Genomic DNA, 21308 nt, shown 5'->3' on the forward strand with positions numbered 1-21308 from the left:
GAATGTGTGTCCTACGTGCCCAAATAACAGCCTAATAGATGAACTTTTAAAATACAGTCTATCTGTAATTTGAGGTCTTCCTATGTTGAAACTGCTTGATCTTCAGAGCAGATTCACAAGCCAGCGAAGCTGGTGTCATGATTGTACATGCAAAGGAAAGTCACCAGCTGGGAGGTGGAGTGCAGCCAGCAGCAAGCCCCCTTGTTGAGCCAGCGCTCGTCCCCGCTTCACTTTCACGCACCGCTCCTGACCCTGTGCAGGGGCAGGAGGAGGGAGGCCAAGGAAATGTACTGGAACAGTCCAGAGAGATTTGGAGGCCACCATTACCATATTTCCTTTACTGTAAGGAGTTTGGTTTGGTTTGGTTTGGTTTTATTCATCTCAAAAGAAGAAAAATAAAAACACCCACTGAGAGAAAATGACCTGGCTATGCACAATTTGGGTGTTAAGGTTTGATTTAATGCTACTAGAGTTTATTTTCTTTCCTGTTCAGTTGAATTCTGAAGAACTTCGTTCTTCAATGTATAAATATGATTGCATGTGTATATAGAGAGACAGAGAGAAATACATGTAGATATATGCCATTTGAGCATTCATGTACATTAAAAATTGTTTTTTAGTTGTTTAAATATACATTTTAAAGCTTTTGTCAGAGATTTTACAGCCATTTGTTGTTAAAAAATTTTATTGGGAAGCAGATGTGGCTCAAGCAATTGGGCTCCTGTCTACCATATAGGAGGTTCAGGGCCTCCTAGTGAAGGCAAGCTGGCCTGCGTGGTGAGCTGGCCTACGCAGAGTACTGGCCCACACAGAGTGCTGCCCCTTACAGGAGCGCTGGCCCGCACAGAGAGCTGACACAGCAAGATGATGCAACAAAAAGACACAGAGGAGAGACAATAAGAGAAGCAGCAGACCTGGGAGCTGAGGTGGCACAAGAGACTGAGCACCTGTCTCCCACTCCGGAAAGTCCCAGGATCGGTTTCTGGAGCCACTTAATGCAAATACAAGCACACAGAGAACACACAGCGAATGGACACAGAGAGCAGAAAGTAGAGGGAGCGGGGAGAAATAAATAAATCTTTAAAAAAATTTTTTTAAATCATACCCGACTCACCTTATGTAACATCAAATATTAATGATCTTATTTTAAAACATTTAACTTTGAAGCATTGGAGAAACTTGAAGATAAGAGGTAATTATCTATGAAATGATTTCTACCATCCAGACTAAAATGGCAGTTCTACTAATTGGTTCTTTTACAAGAAAGGCTGTAAGGGAAACCATTATCACATGAGAGTCTTGATACAGAAATCCGAGGTTTGCTTTTGACCTTATCCTTACCTCACACTTGTTAGCTGTTTTCTTAAAGAATGTCAGAAGAAATCTTTTTTTTTTTTTTTTTTTTTTTTTTTAAAGATTTATTTATTTATTTAAATTCCCCCCCTCCCCTGGTTGTCTGTTCTTGGTGTCTATTTGCTGCGTCTTGTTTCTTTGTCCGCTTCTGTTGTCGTCAGCGGCACGGGAAGTGTGGGCGGCGCCATTCCTGGGCAGGCTGCTCTTCTTTTCACGCTGGGCGGCTCTCCTCACGGGCGCACTCCTTGCGCGTGGGGCTCCCCCACGCGGGGGACACCCTTGCGTGGCACGGCACTCCTTGCGCGCATCAGCACTGCGCATGGGCCAGCTCCACACGGGTCAAGGAGGCCCGGGGTTTGAACCACGGACCTCCCATATGGTAGACGGACGCCCTAACCACTGGGCCAAAGTCCGTTTCCCGAAATCTTTTATTTTTAATATGAAAAAAAAAAGAGGTACTATTAAATACTAGGACTAGGGCTCCAGGATGTTTGACAGTTCACAATCTCTCTCTCCAGATAATATTCAACTTAAATTATTTGGTGGAAATGCTCATTCCTCCTATTTAATGTTTTGTTTTGTTTTTCCTGTGGAAGAAGTTACATTTCTTAGTATTCTTCTGCCCCACTTTCTTCTGCAAATGGAAAAACTCTTCTGAGAGGTTAAGGCATTGTCCAAGTTGTACTAGCTTTGAATATTGATGTTGCTAAGCAAATGTTAGATTAAACAAAACAATGTATATTTTGTTTTTCTTTATCTTAAATCCAAAGACCATATGGTACATATCTTGAAACACCTAAGTGGTTAATTGCATGGTAGATTCCTTTCCTCTTTGGCTACATAAACAACTGAGAAAATATTTACCTTCTCTGTCCTGCTGGATTTATTTATGACTTTGTAACTAAAACACAGAAGTGTTATAAATTGAAACTTTAATCTCATGATTGACTCATTTTCTAAAAATTTATATGATTTTAGTTTGTGGGACAGCTGCAATTCCAGATTTCACCGACTGAAACACGAGGAAATTATATGACTACCCGGCTTGTTTTTATAATACTGTCCTTTGAGCTCACGTCACCAACTTTCATTTTTGTCGTGGTTTCTATGAAGAGCGCTGCACCTTTTTTTTCCTTTGGTCCATCAAATTCACTTAGGCTAGATAGAAAAATAAAATAAAATCCAGAATATTATAAGTTCCTTCTTTATCAGGTAAACTTTGGATTTTAAGTGAGACACACGTCTTTTAGGATTTAGGCATGTTTCTATTTCAGGAATTTTCCTCCAGTGATTCTTTAAGGTAAATCATGTTCTTGTCTGTGAGGAACGTGAGTGGGACACAGGGATCCCACTGTGCAAACCCCACACTGGGTAACGGGCACCCAGAGGAGCTGGCTGTGCTGCCGTGGTACCCCGGGGCTTGTCACCAACAGGGACTCCTGTGGCAGCATTATTAGCAATGCCAGGAAGGCTCCAGGTGAGTGCTGCTAACTTCAGATTTTAATTCTATTTTGAGTAAGTTCCCATGGTTAGAACTTTATAAGGTGTCAGAAGTTTGCAATATGAAGGCTCCCTTCTGCTCCAGTGCTGCCCCAGGGTCCCTTTCCTTGGAGACAGCCCAAGTTGCTGTCTCTCATATCCTTGTTTGTCGATAGAATCAGCCCTGTTAAATATAAAGACACACTGTAAATCTGCAGTTCTTCATAACTTCCTGCCCTGACTGTTCTGCCTTTTCTCCCTGATAGGCTTCCTCTAGGCTGGACATTATCGTCGTCCTCTAACAAGTGTCCCTTACCTTTACCTCCGTCAGATCCACACGGTCGGTGTGATCTCTTCTAACTAGAAATCTGACGATGGCATCCCTCTCCAGCAAGCCCTCAGTGGCTCTCACTGCTCGCAGTTCCTCCTGAGCAGACACCCCCTGCCTCCTTCGGTGCCAGGTTCTTGGCCCATGGTTCTGTCTGCATGGAGCGCCCTGCCTTCCTCCTCACGCCACCACTGCTCAGAACGCCACTGCTCCAGAAACACCGGGCTTCCTGTGTTGCACCTGCTCATAGGACTGGGGTCTTCCCCATCAGCTCTGTCATCCCAGCTCATAATTTCGTATTTGTTGATGTCATTTGAGTAAACCCTATCTCCCCAACTAGAGTGGAATTTGCATGAGTGCCAGGACCATTTCTCACTGGTTCAGTGGGGCCCATGCTCCATGAACATTTATTGAAGAATTGATTTTTTTCCTTTTATTGAGGCCTAACTTACAAAGATTAAAGCACACAAATCCTAACGTACATTTCCATGGGTTTTTATATATGTATATGTGTAACCACCATCCAGATCAAGATATACACCCCTCCCAGCACCTCCGAAGGCAGCTGTGTCCTGTTACAGTCAGTAGACCTTCTCCCCTAAGGGAACCACTACTTTGGCCTGTTTCAAACTCATAGGTGGCATCCATATAGTATGTACTCTTTTGTCTGACATCTTTCATACAACATTATATCTGTGACATGCAACTATCTTGTTGCTTGTTTCAATAATCTGTTCTTTTTCATTGTTTGTAGTCCATTTTATTGTGCTCTATGTCTAAGCAGGGAAAACAATGTCAACAAAACAATGGAAATAAAAACCAAAAAACCCCCAAGACCCCCCCCAACACACAAAAATATACAAATGGAAATAACAGTGAAATGAAAAATTCATTTATCAAGCTAGTAATCTTTTATAAAAAGACAGTACTTGAGTGCCAGTATTGATCTGCTAGGATAGAAGTTTTATATGTACTCATGGGAAGACAAATTGGTTTAACAGCAAGTGTCAAGAACCTAAGGAGAATTGACATCTTCCTTAACCCAGTAAAGTAATAATTAGGAATTTATTCTAAAGAATTAAATACAAATCCCAATAAAGCTTTGTCCGCAATGATAATCACTGCATTTATAAAAAATAGCAGTGTCTAACCTTCAAGGAATGGTTGCGTGAACTGTGGCATGCCTGTGTGCTGGTTGTTAGGCCTGTTCACCAGTAATCCGATTCTCCTACCTTTAGCACAGGGTAGGATGACACCTCCTGGGTTGGATGTTAGCTGTGGCTATGTGACCCACTTTGACCAAAGAAATGTGAGCAGAAGGGGATGTGTATCATTGCTAGGCTGAGGTATTTAAGAGCTACTGAACAGTTTTCCACATTTTCTTCCCCTTGGCCCCAGTAATCAGTGACATTCCAGGCCGTGGGGGCCTGACAGCTTGGATACCTCAGTGCTGATGGCTTGGAGAAGAGCCCCCACTGACCTGAGACGGGCATGGAGCATGGACAAGGAGGAAAGCATTGCTGGTTTAAGCCTCTGAGACTTGAGGGTTGCATGGGACTGCATCGTAATTTAACATATTCTTACTAATATAGTTCAGGAGATGAAGTGTATAGTCATCAGTGTTTACAATTAACTCTTAAAGTAAGGTTATTGAAATCGGATATAAAATTGTGTGTATGTATATATGTGTGTATATATATATTTATATATATATATATATATCTAGTGTGTGTGTGTGATTTCATCTTTTGAGAGCAGACTAAAGAGAACTTTAAAATACTAATAAATGTTTATCAAAGTGTGGTGGGGTTACAAGTGAGTTTCCTTTTCTTATATTTTTCAGCATATTCCAGTTTTTCTAAAATGAGCGTGTATTCTTTATAAAATCAGAAGGGAAAGACACACAGCACGCAACCCTCTGGTTGCTCCCAGTGGCATGCGTATTCAGTTCCCTGTGCCATTAGAGCGGGCTGGTTAATGGAAATAATTGTCCTCATCTGGGCCCTTTCTGTACCTGTATGGCCCAACTGAGATCAGGATCAGAGCTAAGCTTAAGTTGGGCTCGAGTAGAAATTCCTCTTTCCCATGGCTTTAGTTCTGGATATAAAATTCTCTTTTCTAGAGACTTTGTACTTGCCCTCCCTTCTTTAAGTGATCTTACGGGTTGCTTGGGAATGCAACTTCTCTTGCCTCAAAAAGTAACATCCTAGAAGAGATGTCCTTTGGGGAGATAATCCGACTCTTCACAAGACTGAGCAGTTTTTCATTGCAGAGCACTGTGGAGTGCCATGGTGGAGAACAAGAACAGAAATCATGCTCTTTGGCTGGATAAAACTTATGTATAATATTAGTAAGTGAAAATGAATCAATTTATTTGAAATTATGTATGTAATGTGAGTCCCTTACTTTCCCAAAGTCTCATGTCTTCTACTGGGATTAAGTTCAGGTCCTCCATGAAATGTAGTTTAGATTTCATTCATGTATTTATCACACATTTTCCAAGGACCTCCTGAGTGCCAGGCACATTGTTTTGATGCGTGCACACGTGAACAGTGTGCTTGCAACTTACCCGTATGCCAAACTGCGGCCTTCCCTTCGCCCCTGTTGTGTTTTCTCAGCCACGTATGTGGATTTCTGCTCTCATTTGTGGTGAGTGCTCATACTCCCTCCACTTGTTCTGAACCACTGCCCCAGAGTCCCAGCCTGCCAGGTGCCAACTCTTGCTCAGGGCATAAGACAGACTCCCCTTAACCATAACATTACCACTTCCCAGAGTGTTGGGGGAGGTATCTTTCCCCCCTTCTCTGTCTGCCTATATATATGGATATATTCATATACCTGTATCATTGTATATAAACATCAGCCCTCTCTCTTGGCTTTTAGACAGCCTGCTCATTTTTGCCTCAATAGAATGTGTCATGATTAACCCTGCAATGTCAATGGATAGAGATATCCTACCTTTTAATGATAGTTACAATGCAGTGGTGTGCCAGTAAATGTTTAAAACTCAGCTTGGGTGGGTGATATGAACCCCACTTTATTGCATTTGTCAGTTTTGTTTGTATAAAGACTTCTGCCATGGCCATTTTCAAACATCAGCATGATGTGACAATGTGGACTTGGGAAGAGATGGCCCGAGTCACTCTCACCAGCTGATACCACCAGCCAGCTTTGAATGTGCTGGCTGTGGGGCATTACATTGTATTTATGTACCATAATTCACCTATTGTGAGGCCTGTTGATGTTTCCCATTTTTCAGTATTAATTGGCAGGATGGCAGATAATCCTGTGGATGCATATAGCTTTTTGTACTCGTTTGCTCTATCCTTAGAATAAATTCATAGGATTTTGTGAATCCCAGAGGTTGCTGGGCTAAAAGGTATGCACAGTTTACATTTCAATACACATTGAACAATTATACTTCTGACATTTTGTAGTAGTACATAGTCCCAACATTCATGAAAATTTACATTTTTCCAAACCCTTGGCAACCCTGATTGTGATTGATTTTAGTCCATTCAGACTTAGGTTTCCAGTTTTTAAACTATTAGTGAAACTAATTTCTTCTGTTTAAGTACCACCAATGGGAAGTGGTGAATTGCCTCTTGCCATTTTCCCATGTCTGTGTTGATGTTCTTTTTCCTATGGGTTTTTTTTTTTTAAATAAGATGTTAACCTTCTATCCTTAGCACTAAAAATATTTTCCCCGCTTTGTTATTTTTCTTTCAACTTTTTATGATTTTTTTAAAACATTTGGAACTTTTTATTTTTGTTAGCTTGTTTCTGTTTTTGCTTTAGTTATATCTATCAGACTTTTCTTTTGGCTCTTGTCATGCTTAAAAAGAACTTCCTAACCTAAGAGTTCTTAAATTTGTACCCATACTTTTTTCTAGTGCTCATATGATTTCTCTTTTAAAACTTTTATTATTTACATTTATTTTGGTGCAGAATTTTAGATTTGGAACAAGGATTAGTTTTTTCTAATAGGCATTTGAACAGCCTGACTTGCCACACCAATTTAAAGAGGACTCCTTTGTCAGATGTCACAAGATTTGTTTCTAACCTCTCCATTTCAGGGATTCTTTCCTAAACTGTAGAGTCATTTATGGGGTTTTTTGGTGTTTTTTTTTTTTTTTTTTTTTTTGGTCTTTTGTTGGCTTCACAATGAGATTCTAATATATTCAATAAGTAATTCTGATTCATGCTTCAGCTGAGATCCACTATTCCATTATCTGCCTCATCCTTTCGGGATCATAAGTTTATAATATTGTTAAAAGTCCTTCAGACATCTTGTGAAACTCATTCCTGTTTTATGGATTTTTTTTCCTTTTTCTTCTTTCGTATGTTTTTTTGGCTGTTGTGAATGGAATATTAACTTTTTTTTCCCTCTCTCACTGGTTATCAATGGTAGTAATAAGAAAGTTATGGGTGTTTGGCAATTTTGTAGCTGGCAATCTTAACTAATACTGTTTTTGATTCTTGGTCCCCAGATTTTAGGGGGTTTTCCAGATGTATATAGTCACAACGTTTACAAATCACATTTTTGCTGCCCCTTTACGATATTTATGTTTCACTATGTCCTTGATTGATTGGATGGTGTGCATTTGCAAAACAAGGCCAAATGAGGGGAGGGTGAGCATCCTTGTTTTGTTTATGATGTTTATAAGATATTTCTAGTTTCGCTTACAACTTGAAAGAGGGCTTGAATATATATTTGAGAGGAGAGAATATTCCAGGATAAAATGTGACATTCAGACTGTGTAGACAGAAATAAGAATGCTGCATGTGGTAGGCAGGTTGTATAAAGCTGAAACAGTAGGAGGGAAGTAATAACATGGAGATGGCTCTTCTGGGGAGATGGAAGTTAACTCTGCGTGAGGGAAGCTATGCAAGATATAGTATGGAGGACTGATTCAGAATATCGGGCTCTAGACTTAAAGGACCTAGATTGTATCTTAAACGTAAGATCTTCATCTGTAAAATAGTAATATCTAACCCACGTTGTTATTGTGAGGACTGAATGAAATGATGTTTATCATACACACTTAGCCCAATGCCTGGCACAACTTAAACACTAAACAAATGTTAGGTGTTATTATTACTGTCAGTGTACTAAATGATGTAGAGTTCATAAGGGGGGTCAACTGTCAAAAGGTAATTCCATCAGTTGCATGGAAGATGAGTCCAAAGGAAAAGCAAATAAACAAACTGAACTAGATGGGAATCTAGCTGCATCTTCAGCGTTTTCCCCACAGTGGGTTTTGTGGGTGATCTTTGCTCGACTACTGATTGCCAGGCCACCTGAGGTCCCCATAATTGTGTATGGCCATGTGCTGGAGCATCATCCTGGTAGATTTGTGCCCTTTTAACTGCCTTCCTTGACAGTATGTGGTTATTAATGTGCTAAAATAGTTTATCTTGGACCCTTCACATCTCTGTTTATAATGTATATATTTCATTATTGTAACAGAGAGTACCTAGCTAGTTGCTTTTTTTGTTAAACATGCCTTATCTTCAGATCCTTAACTTAGTGATGACACAGTCATTCTTTTCATATGTGTATGTTTTTCTGTGTCTCAGGGAAGCTTTGAAATACTTGCTGATTTATGGAGAGTAAAGAGTAAACCAAACTTTCTCCATGCATTTAGAGAAACTCAGTCACTTGAAAGCTAAAATCAAACAGTATTTGAAATGATTTATACAACTGCAGCAATAACCTTTTTCCACTTAAGCCAAAGTGCAGTCTAAACAACGCTTTCACAGTGCTCAGTCTTTCAAGTGAAAGCTATGGATGTCTATAAGTCAAATGATAGTTTACAGTTACTTCATAACCACTTTTTCTACCTTGTTTTGCCTCTGAAAATTTAGTATATCCCCCAAAAAGTTGAACCAGACCTGTATTGAGTTAAAATTAAAGTGAATGAAGAAGTACATAAATAGATTTTAGAGAATGATATGCCACCATTTATTTGGAAAACAACAGCATTGAGAGAAAGTAAAATAATACTGGATGCCATTGAGGGCTTGTTTGAAATAAGAGAATTCAGTTATGAACTGGTTTGTGTAAGTAGTGGATAACAAATGTGATCATGATGGTGGGTAAAAGTTAAACCTAGCCCCTCGGCACTGATCCTAAATCTTCAATACCCTTTCATCTGAATTATTTTTGATAACTTTTGTTTTGAAATAGCTTAATAATCATTAGTTGGAAAACTAGTTTGTGTGCACCCTTCACCAGCTTCCCCAGTGGTAATATCCTTCATAGCCATGGTGCATTGTCAAATCCAGGAAATTAACATTGGTACAGCACTGTGAACACAGCAACCTGAATTATTTTTAAATCCTCCATTTGCTCTTCATGATTATTCCTGAAATTCACTCTTGTGTATTTTCCAAGGTGGTACATTGCAGAATGGCTAAATAAAACCAGTTTCTTAGCTTCATCTACAACTACTGTTCCTTTTGTCCTATTTGGATACTAATCAGATTTTATAACATCATGAAGATAAGACCTACAAGTAGAAGCAGAATTGGTGGAGGTCTGATTCTGATGGTTCAATTTAGGAAAACACTAACATTATAAAGTGCTAAACATAAAAAGGCCCAGAGGCCATTTTCCCTTCAAGGCCTTGTGTGATGGGTAAAACCGAGCAGATGCTTTGAGATCACCCTTCTCAAACTTTCTGTGTGTTATATCCTTGGCTTACCTCTCTGCTTTTCTTATCTCAGTCCTTGAACTGTTAACTCATTACCTTCAAACCCTTTTTACCAGACCTGCTGCAAGAAATCATTTTTACTTGTGGCCGCTTACACATAAAATGTGTAAATGTGTTTATGTGTATATGTGTATGTCATGTGCTTGTAAAACCAAAAAGAAAGTACTGCAGGCCCAAAGCCATCTGAACTATGTGCAGTTTTGATTCTACTCTTTCTTTCTTTTTAGTTTTTAATGCTCACCTCAGCCCCCTCTATCATTTTCACACACCACCAGAAAATAGTGGCTTGCGTTTTGGAAAGCACGGCGCTCACTTCTCCGGCTTTTGCTTATTCTACCCTTCACTCCCAAGTCAGCCATAAAACCTTTTTCCAGGTAGCCATGTTTTAGAACTGAATTACTGAGAACAATAAAACCACAACCAGCATCTCCCTCTCTCCTCTCTTGACAAATACTGTCTTTCAAGAAAGGTGGTGGATATATACAAATATAAGAGCATGTGAAAGATGATAGAATGCAGTGCTGTGAGACCCACTATAGAGAGAGAAATGTTTAATTTTGCCTCCTGGAGCCAGAAGTGACATTTTGTCTGGGCCTAGACACTTCCATGTCAAATTTTACCCCAGCCTATGCCAGGACAGCGAGGAGGAGGAGAGGGGCAGGTGAGGTGTGGTAGAAGGTGGGGAGAGAAGATACTTAATCTAAGGTGGCTTCATGATGGGGAACTGTTGTTGAGGCATTGAAAGTAAGGTCCTTTCTTCTGCTCAGAGGCTTCTTTAGGATCCTAGAGGAATCGCACCTTGACGGTTTAAAGTTTGTAAGCAGAGGAATGACAGGAGCAGAAATAACCTATAGAGACAAAGTTAAGGTTTTAGTATGGAAGAGTAGTTGGAGGGGTCCAAAGTATGAAGATAGGGAGAAAAGAATTTATCCAAGTGAATGGGGAAAAATATATGAATATGAATTTTGAATTTTGAATTTTTGAATTTTGAATTTTGAATGTGAATTTTACCAAATACTGTTTTTTAAAAACATCAAGGGAGTGGATATGGCTGAAGTGGTTGAGCGCCTGTTTCCCACATGGGAGGTCCCAGGTTCGGTCCCTGGTGCCCCCTGAAACAAGTAAACAAAAAAGACAAACTACAAGCAGACAAATGTACAAGCCAACTCAGGGGAGCAGATGTGGATCAATGATTGAGCACGGCTTCCCACGTATGAGATCCCAGGTTTAATCCACTGCCCCAGCACCTCAGAAAAAAAAATCAATTTTTTTTTATTTGTAAATATGATCTCCTTCATCATTTTGATAAGATTTTATTGTCTTCTTTCTCATTAAAGCATTTCAAAGATTTTTGAAAATATGTTTTATCCAGAATTTTAGTTCTCTCAGGGTTATTCATGGTGTTGAATCTACCAAGCTGATGGAACAGAAGTCCTTCCACCAATCTCTCTTTCCTTCAGTTATTCCGATTATGTTTTTGCTTTATGTTCATTCTGAGATATTGCCTTGGTTCAATCCTCCTACTCTCCCCTACTTCTTTCGGTTGGTCTGGGGTTTTAGGCTCCTTGCAGTTATATTTTTATTTCTAGCAGCTCCTTCTCGTTCTCTTGCTTCTTTCCAGAGCCTCTCGATCCTCCTTTATGAGTGTGACTTTTTTGGTCAACATAGATATCTTCCCAGTGATCCTGCCCTAAAGGTGCTTATAGTCTGGGGAGGCGATAACAAAGGCCAACATCTGGGCAGTATGATAGGTGTGTACATCGGAGAAAAAATCCAAGAGCTATGTTGAGGTAGAATGCGCAGGCCTGGGGGACTAACTGGAAGGAACTGGGAATAAGGAATCAGGAGTCGCTGCTGATCCTCAGCCTAATCCAGGGCGCCTACAAACCTGTAGCATCACCCTTAGCAGTGAAAGACCGAAAGCTTTCCCTGAAGGTCAGGGTGGGTTTTGTGGTGCTCACTTTTATCTCAACTGAAAACAGTCAGGGCTGACAGGATGGAGCCCTCCGCATGCCTCACCACTCCTTCCCTGAAGGAGGAGGCTGAACTGCTGGAGAAACTGGAGCTCCGCCGGCCTCACCTGTGGAATAACAACCTGTAGACTTAGAAGGAAAGCGTGAGGCCATCATTTCAGTCCAGCCTACCTTAAACAAGTCACGCCTCACTGCACACCCATTTGACGATTACACCTGAAACCTTCCAGTTTAGGAGATTTGAAAAGAAAGCTAATTTTTATAGCCTCTAATATATAACATGCTAGTTGATAAGATACTATTTTTATATGGATATTTATAATAATACTTAGGGTGCTGCTTTATTTATAGTGACTACAAATTTTAACTAATAGTGTTTTTAACCAGCACTTTTTTTTTTTAATTCCAGTAATAAGTACTGTTTGGGATTACCGCAGTTTTCCATATGCTTCAGCCACGATGGCAACTTTTTTTCTGTGAGAAATTGCTAAAAGCTGTGGCATCAGGAATTGTGGGGTTTGTTAAGATGAGTTAATCAGGGAGGAATGATGACATGTTGATAGAAAGCAGGCACCCCTAGTAATTTCAGGGATCAGTCACATACTTTATTTCCATCAGTTATTCTGTACAAAATACAGGTAGTAACACGACCTGCAGATGACATATTATCACAAGCCCTGGGCTGGGCTGTGGAATATGCAGTGATTTAATAAACTGCTGGAATGCCTTCATGGTATTATATAGGGGGCGGGAAAGGCTTTTATTATATATTCCTGGAGGTGAAGGTGTTTTCACTGTCTTTATTAACTTAATTTCATCTTACCAGGAGCCTAAGCCTTAGTGAGGCATATTTCCTAACTATATGTGTCTGCTTTCATCCCTCTTAGACAGTGTGCAGGAAAGTTCATGGGATGTGCTTTTTAATATGATCTGGGGATCTTTCACCATGAGACTTAGAAGATAAGTTTGGAAAACATCAGTTCTTTAAACCAAGGAAGTTGAGTAAATTTAGAGTTATTAGTAAGAGCTGCTTAAAGGAAGATGTCATGGTCCAGATGCCGGATTTCACAAATTTCAGGGATGAAATAATACGATTGTTAGGGAACAGTTTGCCTCTGACTCTCACGTTCTTCAGTTCCTTAGACATATCTTGGCCTATCAATAAGATTAGTAACAGTATTATTTCAGTTTTATTTTGTCACTTCAGAAATTTGGAACTATCTTTATATAGAGTCAGTAAATTCATTTCCCTTAGTTCTTTTTTACCTACTTCTGTTGGCATCATTATCATTTTAGTTATTGTAAGTGGTTAATTATACTTTTGAAAGAATAGAGTATTCAGATTTGCGGGTGTAAATTGTGTCAAAATACAGAATTTTGTGTCTAATTTTTCTGTGATTTCACCGGTCGACTGGGTGAATACTTGCAGAGGGCACCGTGAAGGTGGGCGGCATGGCAGGAGTCTCTGAGTGCCTGGCAGACGGGCCCTTACCCAGGGCGGGCACAGTGCACACGCTTCCCTGCTGTGTCCCCTCCCATCCACGCAGCAGTCCTCCGCAGGAAGGGGCCGCCAGTGTGGCGGAGGGGAGGACTTGGGACGGCAGTGGCGTCTGGTGATGGCCGTACCGCCTGCAGAACCAGGGTTCACATGGCACTTGCCACACTTGCAGTCGCCTGTGTGGTCCCCTGCATCAGGTCTGTCTCCCCGAGTGGACTGTGGCCCCTGAGGACAGGTCCGCAAAGGCCCCCTCTGTATCCCTGTGCCTGGCTCGGCTTGGCTGGTCAGTGGGTTTTGGAAGGATGGGTGGTTTCTAGAGCCTAGGTGTCTAACTGGGACACTGGCCTGCCCCTAGCTGAGCATAAGGAACATGTTCATATAAATAAGCAACCAAGCAGGGCCCTTCCTACTTGTGCAGATCCTGAGGGCTCTTTGGGATACAGGGCAAGGAAGGATGGGCTCTCCAGTTTTTTCTATGGAGACTTTAAGCACACAATAAAAAAACTCGTTCATCCCTGGGATCATATTTTCAAAATATTCAACTGGTATGTTTTCAGCCCTCTTCCCCATAAAGCATCTGTCATTTCCCCTTGGGCCATTCCGCTGAGAAATCCTAGCTGATGAGACCGCTGGGGCGAGGGGCAGGGGTGGCCCCCATGGGGCCAAAGTGGCCCTGCACCATGGGCTTCAGGCTGCAGTGAGCCCCATGCCCCAGAGAGCACGAGGCAAGGCTGCAGCAGGAAGGGCAGCAGTGCCTGGACTCGAGGCAGGACAGGATAGGTGATGCCAGCCAGGGATGATGGGTGCCTGGCTGTGCAGTGACCCAGCGAGCGAGCCCCTCCTCCTTGAGGACCGAGGCGTGGTGCCGTGCGGGCCAGCTGCTGGGCAGTGGCCACCAGGGGTGGGGCAGGCAGAAAACCAAAGGGCAGAGGGCCCAGGGATGATCTTGAGGGAGGCAGAAGGAAGTAAAAGAGCCTGAGCCATGGCTACCTGAAGACGGCGAGGCCGGGCCTCCCGGGCATGAGACAGGACCAGCGAGGAAGCCAGGGTGGCTGGAGCAGAGGCAGTGCGGGGAGAGAGGAGAGGAGGTCTCAGAGGGCAGGGTGCAAGGAAGCATTTCTGTGGCTTTCCTGGGCTTTTGGTTCCAGTCTTCTCCTTGTTGAATGCAAGAAGAGGATAAACCCTACTTGACATCAGACATGTTGTTCCATTTCTCCTTCCTCTTTCTGCGTTGGAACTTTATCTTACAGGAAGGGGCTGACGCTACAAAGGCTGGTTGGAGAGCTTTGTTATAAATCTATCCACCTGTCCCCTGGAGGAATTAAATAAGAGCTGAAGGAGCTGTTTTGTTTTTAACTCTTACCTCCAAAGCTTGGTTAGGTCCCTTCTCAACACAGCTTCTCTCCTTGCGTATCTCTGTGGGTCATGTGCCTTCCCTGGAGTTCTTTCCCATTGGAAAGGTTCTGTCCCTTCTGTGTCACTTTTTTGTACTCCTTTCTATCGATGGGTGGAAAATTCCATTGTCTACAAAGGACAGTCAAGTTATTTTCCATCTTCGCTTTCCCGTTTTTTGTTCTCACTTTACCCAGGCACCCAGCCTCCTTTGTTCAACTGCTCGTGATCATGGGACAGGAAGGCAGAGCTGTAGCCGTCTTCTTTTGACTAAGGTACTAATTTCATTGAATTTATTGGCACTGAGCACAGACCCGTTGCATCTTGGGCATTTTGTAGCTGGTGCTGCAGGGGTCTCCCCTGCAGTTGATTCTTCTGACTGCAGAAGTCCTTATTTTTGGTGTTGATCAAGCATGGTTTCCTTTAGAATGAAGGAGCAGTCCACCCTTTTTCTTCTGAGATATTACAGGCAAGGGGAAAACAGTATTAATGAGTTTTGATGAGGAAGCAAAAACGGACAAGGTTGGGCCAGGGTCTGGCTTAGTGCTCTTTTGCGTGTCTCCTTTAATTGGAACCATATGACTTTTCCTTGTTGCATGTGATAAAAGTACTTCCATTTCAGTCTGTTCATCCTCACTCTCCTAAGGCACTAGCTTTTGAAAGGCAGAATCTGGCTCTTTCCAGGAGCTTGGTTTTGGTTTGTGTTTTGCAAAGTTTTTTTTTTTTTCAATGCCCATATATAAATAAAATTCTCACTTGAGGTCAGCATACTAGAAACATAGTCCTAGTTAGAGCTTTGTGCCTGGTAGTAGGGTGCCTGACTGGTTACTCTTCTTTGCCTGAGCAGACCCCGTCACTTTGTTAGGGGGGTGGCGTTTCTTAGAAGGCCATGCCGCTTCTCCTAACAATTGGCTCTAAGTCCACCACTGGCTTAGAGGATGTTCTCTGGGTGTCATCAGGATGTTGTAAAATTCTCATAAAGTGGCACTTTGGGAATTTTGCAGGTTTGTGAGCTCATATGGATGAGGGTTTTGCCTGATACATGTTTTTACATACTAAAGGGCAGCGCTAACATTTTAAACTATAACCCTTACTCTTATGATCACTTACTTTTGTAAGGACTTTTCAGCTGTAAAAAACAGCTCTGTGATGTGTTTTGGTGTGTGTTTTATTTTAGCAAATGTGGTAGAAATTAAGTTAAAAGAGAGTCACAGGCGTTAACTATAAACACACAGATGTAGCACGAGAATCTGTGTTGGGGTGTCAGTGATTTGAATCAATGTGGTGGTGATTTTCAGATTCATGTGAAGCAGGAGCATCTCGTAACAGATGTGCCAAGACATGTGGAATAGCCCCAAAGCACGGGCTTTGAACTTAGAAAGACACCTGGCGTAGAAGCCTGTCTCCCCCACGTGCAGCCCGTGTGCCTGCTGGAGTACAGGCTGATGCCCTCTTGGATAATGGGCTGAAGGCGAGCAGATCAGGACTGTTGGGCTGGTAGCCCCTCAACACACGGCTTTTTACTTTGGGTCCCAAGTAGTCGTTCCAGTGTTCACCTTTTCCCAGGTAGCAGGAAGAGGGAAAGCGGACAGGGGGAGTGACAGCTTCCTATTTAAAACCTGATCATACACCTCATTGCCACTCACATCCCCTGGCAAGAATTGAGCTACATTGCCCTGCCGGGCTGCACAGGAGCCTGTGGCATGTCGTGCCCAGTCTCTGTCACGTGCCTTGTTAAAGCTTACTAGGGAAAGGGTGGGATTCTATTTCCAAAAAAAAGAAAGGAAAAGTGAAAGGGGGTTACTTAGCAATCTCTGCCCATAGCCTTGGGCAAATTATTTAATAGTATTGCGGAACACTACTCTGATTTTTTAAAATAGGTAACTGTATTCGTTTTTTATTGCTCTATAACAAATCACCACCACGTTTTTAATTTGTTGTCTCATGATTTCTGTGGGTCAGGAGTCAGGGCCTGGCTTAGCTGGGCTCCGCAAAGCTGCATTCTCAGCAGGAGTCTTGGCTGGGGAAGAATCCACTCCCCCAGATTGTTTGCACAATCTGTTTCCTTGCATCTGTAGGATGGAGCACCCAGGCTCTCGCTGGCTGTCCTAGAGGCCTCCCGTCGGCCCTGTCCATGTGGGCTTTCTCAGTATGGCCCCTCACTTCATCAAGCCAGCAAGGAGGCTCCCTCTAGAGCGAGTCTGTTGGCAAGACAGACCGCTTATGTGTAACGATGCAGTCAGACATCCACCACCTCTGCCTAGGCTGTTTACTGGAAGCAAGTCCCATGGGCTGGAACCCTGGAGGACTGGCTCCTGGGTCCACCTTAGAATCTGGCCTCCGCAATAGCTGTATTTCCTTTGAAATCATTCTGTGTTTCAAATGGAGAATGCCTGTTTGTTTGGTACTGTTGTTTGCTGGGTTTTGGTGAAATGCCAATAGAGGCTTTTTATCAAATTAGAAATTCTAGTCCATGTTCATTCATGGAACATATATACATAAACACACATGCTAAGAGGGAGAATATGAACATGAGAGTAGACGAATATCTCCTACTCTCCATTGTGGTTAAATAGTTAAATACTTTGGGATGTCAAAGACTTGAGATCTTCCACAATGGACAGAATTATACACCGAGAATGCGAAAAGTCAGGAAGAGCAGTCCACAAAGGTTAGCCTAGGAATTTGCTTCTTCCGAACTTGCTGTCTTTTAGTTAGACTGGTTTCAATAGCTATCCATGTGAGTGATGGTCTTTTTGAGTTTGTATGGACCTGGTAGCCCATTATTTGTTTATAGTGTATGAGGCTTGAAGGAAATGGAAATCACACACTAGCAAGCACTAGGCAGATTCAGACCTTAGTCCTGCTACTAAAATTGGTCTCAAAAGTCTTATATCCTTTATCAAATAATGTAAAGAACTATTAAGAATTTTTTTAAAAAGCGATTAGCAGTTCTCCTGGGATCTAGAATGTGTTTTTAGCACAGTCGTATCCTCCTGTTCATGTCGTGGATATTTTTCCTGGGCTCCTCATCTCAGGCAGAAAAGTCCATTCTGGCTGACATTCATAAAGCATCAAAGTGAAACATCCTGTAGTGACTTTCCATCCACCCACCTGTTGTGTGCCAGGCACTGTGCCAAGTCCAGATACAGACACAGCCTCATGGTCCTTGTCCTTAAGGAAATTTAAGTTTAGTGTGACTTGTATCAAGGAAATAATAGGTGTCATTTCTATTCTCATGTAATTTATAATTTTCCAGCAAAAACACTGTTTTTTTTCTTAACATAAATTTTAGGTTCATGTATAGCTAGACATGAAGCCATCATGTCCTGTTTAAGAATAATTAAGAGAAACAATTGACTCAGTCATTCACCATGTGCTGTGTAGTTAATGAGTGCTTCCTCTGTACTGATCTCTGTTCTAGGTTGAAAACTAAAAAGAGATGATAAGTAAACAGCTATACATTCCTTTGCATTCCTGTGTATACCTTTACATTCCTGGCCCTGTCTCTGACTCAGAGGGAGGAAAACTGTGTGGTTGGAGAAAGGCTATAAGCAAATAAGAATCCTGCAAGGGTCCCACGTTCTGTGGCTTTGCCTTTCTTATATAAGCTTACCATGTTTTTGTCATTCACATGGACTCACTGAGATTATCTCCCAGTCCCAACAGTTTTTACAGCATGCTTTGGGATAGCATTAGGACTTTAACTCTACATCTCCAGCAGTAATAAAAGAAAACTGTAAAGTGTGTGAAACTGCTTTTGAAATTAGATCCATATATTACACATGGAAGGAAGGGCAGAAACATTTCTCCATTGAACAAATATCCTTTAGGAAGACAAAAGCTAAAAGAAAGGGATATCATAATTCTGGAGCTTAAGAAGAAATGCTCTTTCATTTTTCCTGATGAATGGGTATGGTGGTAGCAAGCATTTCATGTAAGTTGAATTAGCAGGAATTTAGCTAGATAGGTTCAAACAACAGTGAATCATGGGTCTTAGTCTACTATAAACTTCCAAACTTCAGATGAAAGCTGTCTTGTGGATATAATTTATTTAGCATGTCTCATGGTGTGGGAGGGGCGTAGAAGCAAACTCTAACTCATAATTAAAGAGCAAGACACAACGAGATGAGCCTCGTGCCAGAATACCTGTATTCAGGTAGGGATGTTAGCATAGGGCAGACACCGTTCAGGTCAGGGGATCACAGCATCACCCAAATCCTGATGGCTCTTTCTGCGGTTCTGAAAGGTCTCATTTTTATTACTTTTGTTAGGCGGGAACTCAGTTACGAGTTTTGGGAACTAAGGAACTTTGGCATTTCATAACTCAAACCCATTACGACTATCGAGGTTGGCTTGCTTTTAAGACAAAATAAAACTATATTCAGCTCGAAGCTAAACAGAATTAAACTCTGCTCTATACTGCAAAGGCTGCCAAACTAGTTCTGGCAGAGCACCAAGAAGAAAGAGTTTCAAAGACAAAGCCCCTGCACCACATGCTGCTGGTCCTGAGACTTGCTCCACGAGAGACGCTTATTTTATCACGAAAGGCATAATAGCCAGTCTCTTAGCAGAGTATCAGATTCAGACAGAAGGCCATGTTCCATTACAAAAGATACAGTCACATCCAAGTTCCTTTATGTGATCAAAATTACCAATGGCTCGTGTGTTCTAGGCAACATTTAGTAGATTGAAATTCTGGCATAACACAAAAACAGACATAGATTCCTTTGTTCCCCATAAGAAAGGATATAAGAACCATGCCTGTGTTATACACAAATTCCAAAAGACCTAGCCCTTTGACTGGAAATTTACGAAGTATGTTAAAATGGAATTTGATCCATAGATGGTTCTAGGCTATTTGCTGTAGTTTTGAAAACCGCTTGCTTACACACGGTAGAAAGTCTGCGTCTGTCTTCCCCTGCCCTCCACCACCACAGGGCACTTGGCATCGACCTTTCTAGTGCTCTGCCCTGCCCTGCGCAGTGAGGCCACCTGGGCTGTGCGTGAGGCCCAGCGTCGCCATCGTTGGTGCGTCCCAGTGCTGCTTGCCCAGCGTGGAGGAGCGGCTCATGTGAGGAGGCACGAGGTTCAGTTACGGTAACCGAAATCCAGAATAACAGCCATGGGAAGCGGACTTGGCCCAATGGATAGGGCATACGCCTTCCATACACAAGGTCCGCGGTTCAAACCCCGGGCCTCCTTGACCCGTGTGGAGCACAAGGAGTGCCGTTCCACGCAGGGGTGTCCCCTGAGTAGGGGAGCCCCATGCGCAATGAGTGCTCCCCGTAAGGAGAGCCGCCCAGCACGAAAGAAAGTGCAGCCTGTCCAAGGATGGCGCCGCACACACAGAGAGCTGACACAACAAATAGAGACACAGATTCCTGGTGCCGCTGATAAGGATAGAAGCGGTTACAGAAGAAAACACAGCGAATGGACACACAGAGCAGATAACTGGGTGGGGGGCAGGGGGAGAGAAATAAATATAAAGTTAATCTTAAAAACAAAACCAAAAAACAACACAACCATTTGAGCAGCATGTCCAGAGCCATGTGGACAGCCCCCCCCTGCCCTGCCCTGGTCTTGTTGCTCCGCCATCCCCAGCTCCTGCCTTCTCACCACCACCCTGCCACATTCCAGCCTGGAGGGCGGTGGGTGGGCCACAGCTCTGTCCTTCAAGGACATGACCGAGAATGGCCCACCTTACTTCCAGTCATGCCCTTTTTGACTAAAGGGGACCGTGGGTATTAGGGCGATTACTCATCTCTGCCTGAGAGCCCCGTGTTATAAATTAAGTCGGGTGCCCCTGATCTCCATCCATTATCCAAGCTCCTTCCCCAGTCCAGACACGTTTGTGTCCTGAGGTTCTGGGCACCATCGGGGTCACTAGCTCTAAAGCCTTGACCCCTGAAGTCGCTGTGTGTGGAGAGAGAGCTTAAGGTGTGTTTATAATTTACCACAGCATTGTGATGAAGGAACCATTTTTAAAAAAATATGTTTCTTAACATACTAAGTACAATTCACTTATATATTTATGGTGAGGGTTAAATCTATTTTCTAGGGAGTTAAAAAGAGTAAAGTTTGCTAAATTTATTATATTAACAGACTTGGCCCAGTGGTTAGGGCGTCCGTCGACCACATGGGAGGTCCGCGGTTCAAACCCCAGGCCTCCTTGACCCGTGTGGAGCTGGCCCATGTGCAGTGCTGATGCGCGCAAGGAGTGCCCTGCCACGCAGGGGTGGGGGAACCCCACGCGCAAGGAGTGCGCCCCGGAAGAAGAGCTGCCCAGCGCGAAAGAAAGTGCAGCCTGCCCAGGAATGGCGCCGCCCACACTTCCTGTGCCGCTGACGACAACAGAAGCGGACAAAAGAAACAAGACGCAGCAAATAGACACAGAGAACAGACACCCGGGGGGGGGGGGGATTAAATAAATAAATAAATCTTAAAAAAAAAAATTAACAAGATTTTTGAGAGAATGGTTATCTTATTGAAAAAAGAATTTAGGCTTCCGTTTTTGTTTTCAAAACAATATTAGGGAAGCAGAGCCTACCAAATGGGAGGTCCAGTGT

The 21308-nt window shown here is 42.6% G+C and overlaps 1 protein-coding gene across 3 annotated transcripts in view; it reads left to right on the forward strand.

The window, feature by feature from the left end:
- Positions 1–21308, forward strand: part of MIPEP (mitochondrial intermediate peptidase) — a 151390-nt gene that overhangs the window by 103033 nt on the left and 27049 nt on the right. Inside the window, exon 17 of one of the 3 annotated variants that reach the window (XM_071208177.1) lies at positions 14937–15014. The exons of the other annotated variants lie outside the window; for them this stretch is intronic. Coding sequence (XP_071064278.1) covers positions 14937–15014 — 78 coding nt within the window. The remainder of the gene's footprint in view (positions 1–14936; positions 15015–21308) is intronic. 3 annotated transcript variants of the gene reach the window in all.

The sequence above is a fragment of the Dasypus novemcinctus genome, chromosome 15 (assembly GCF_030445035.2).
Source record: "Dasypus novemcinctus isolate mDasNov1 chromosome 15, mDasNov1.1.hap2, whole genome shotgun sequence".
Lineage (NCBI taxonomy): Eukaryota > Metazoa > Chordata > Mammalia > Cingulata > Dasypodidae > Dasypus > Dasypus novemcinctus.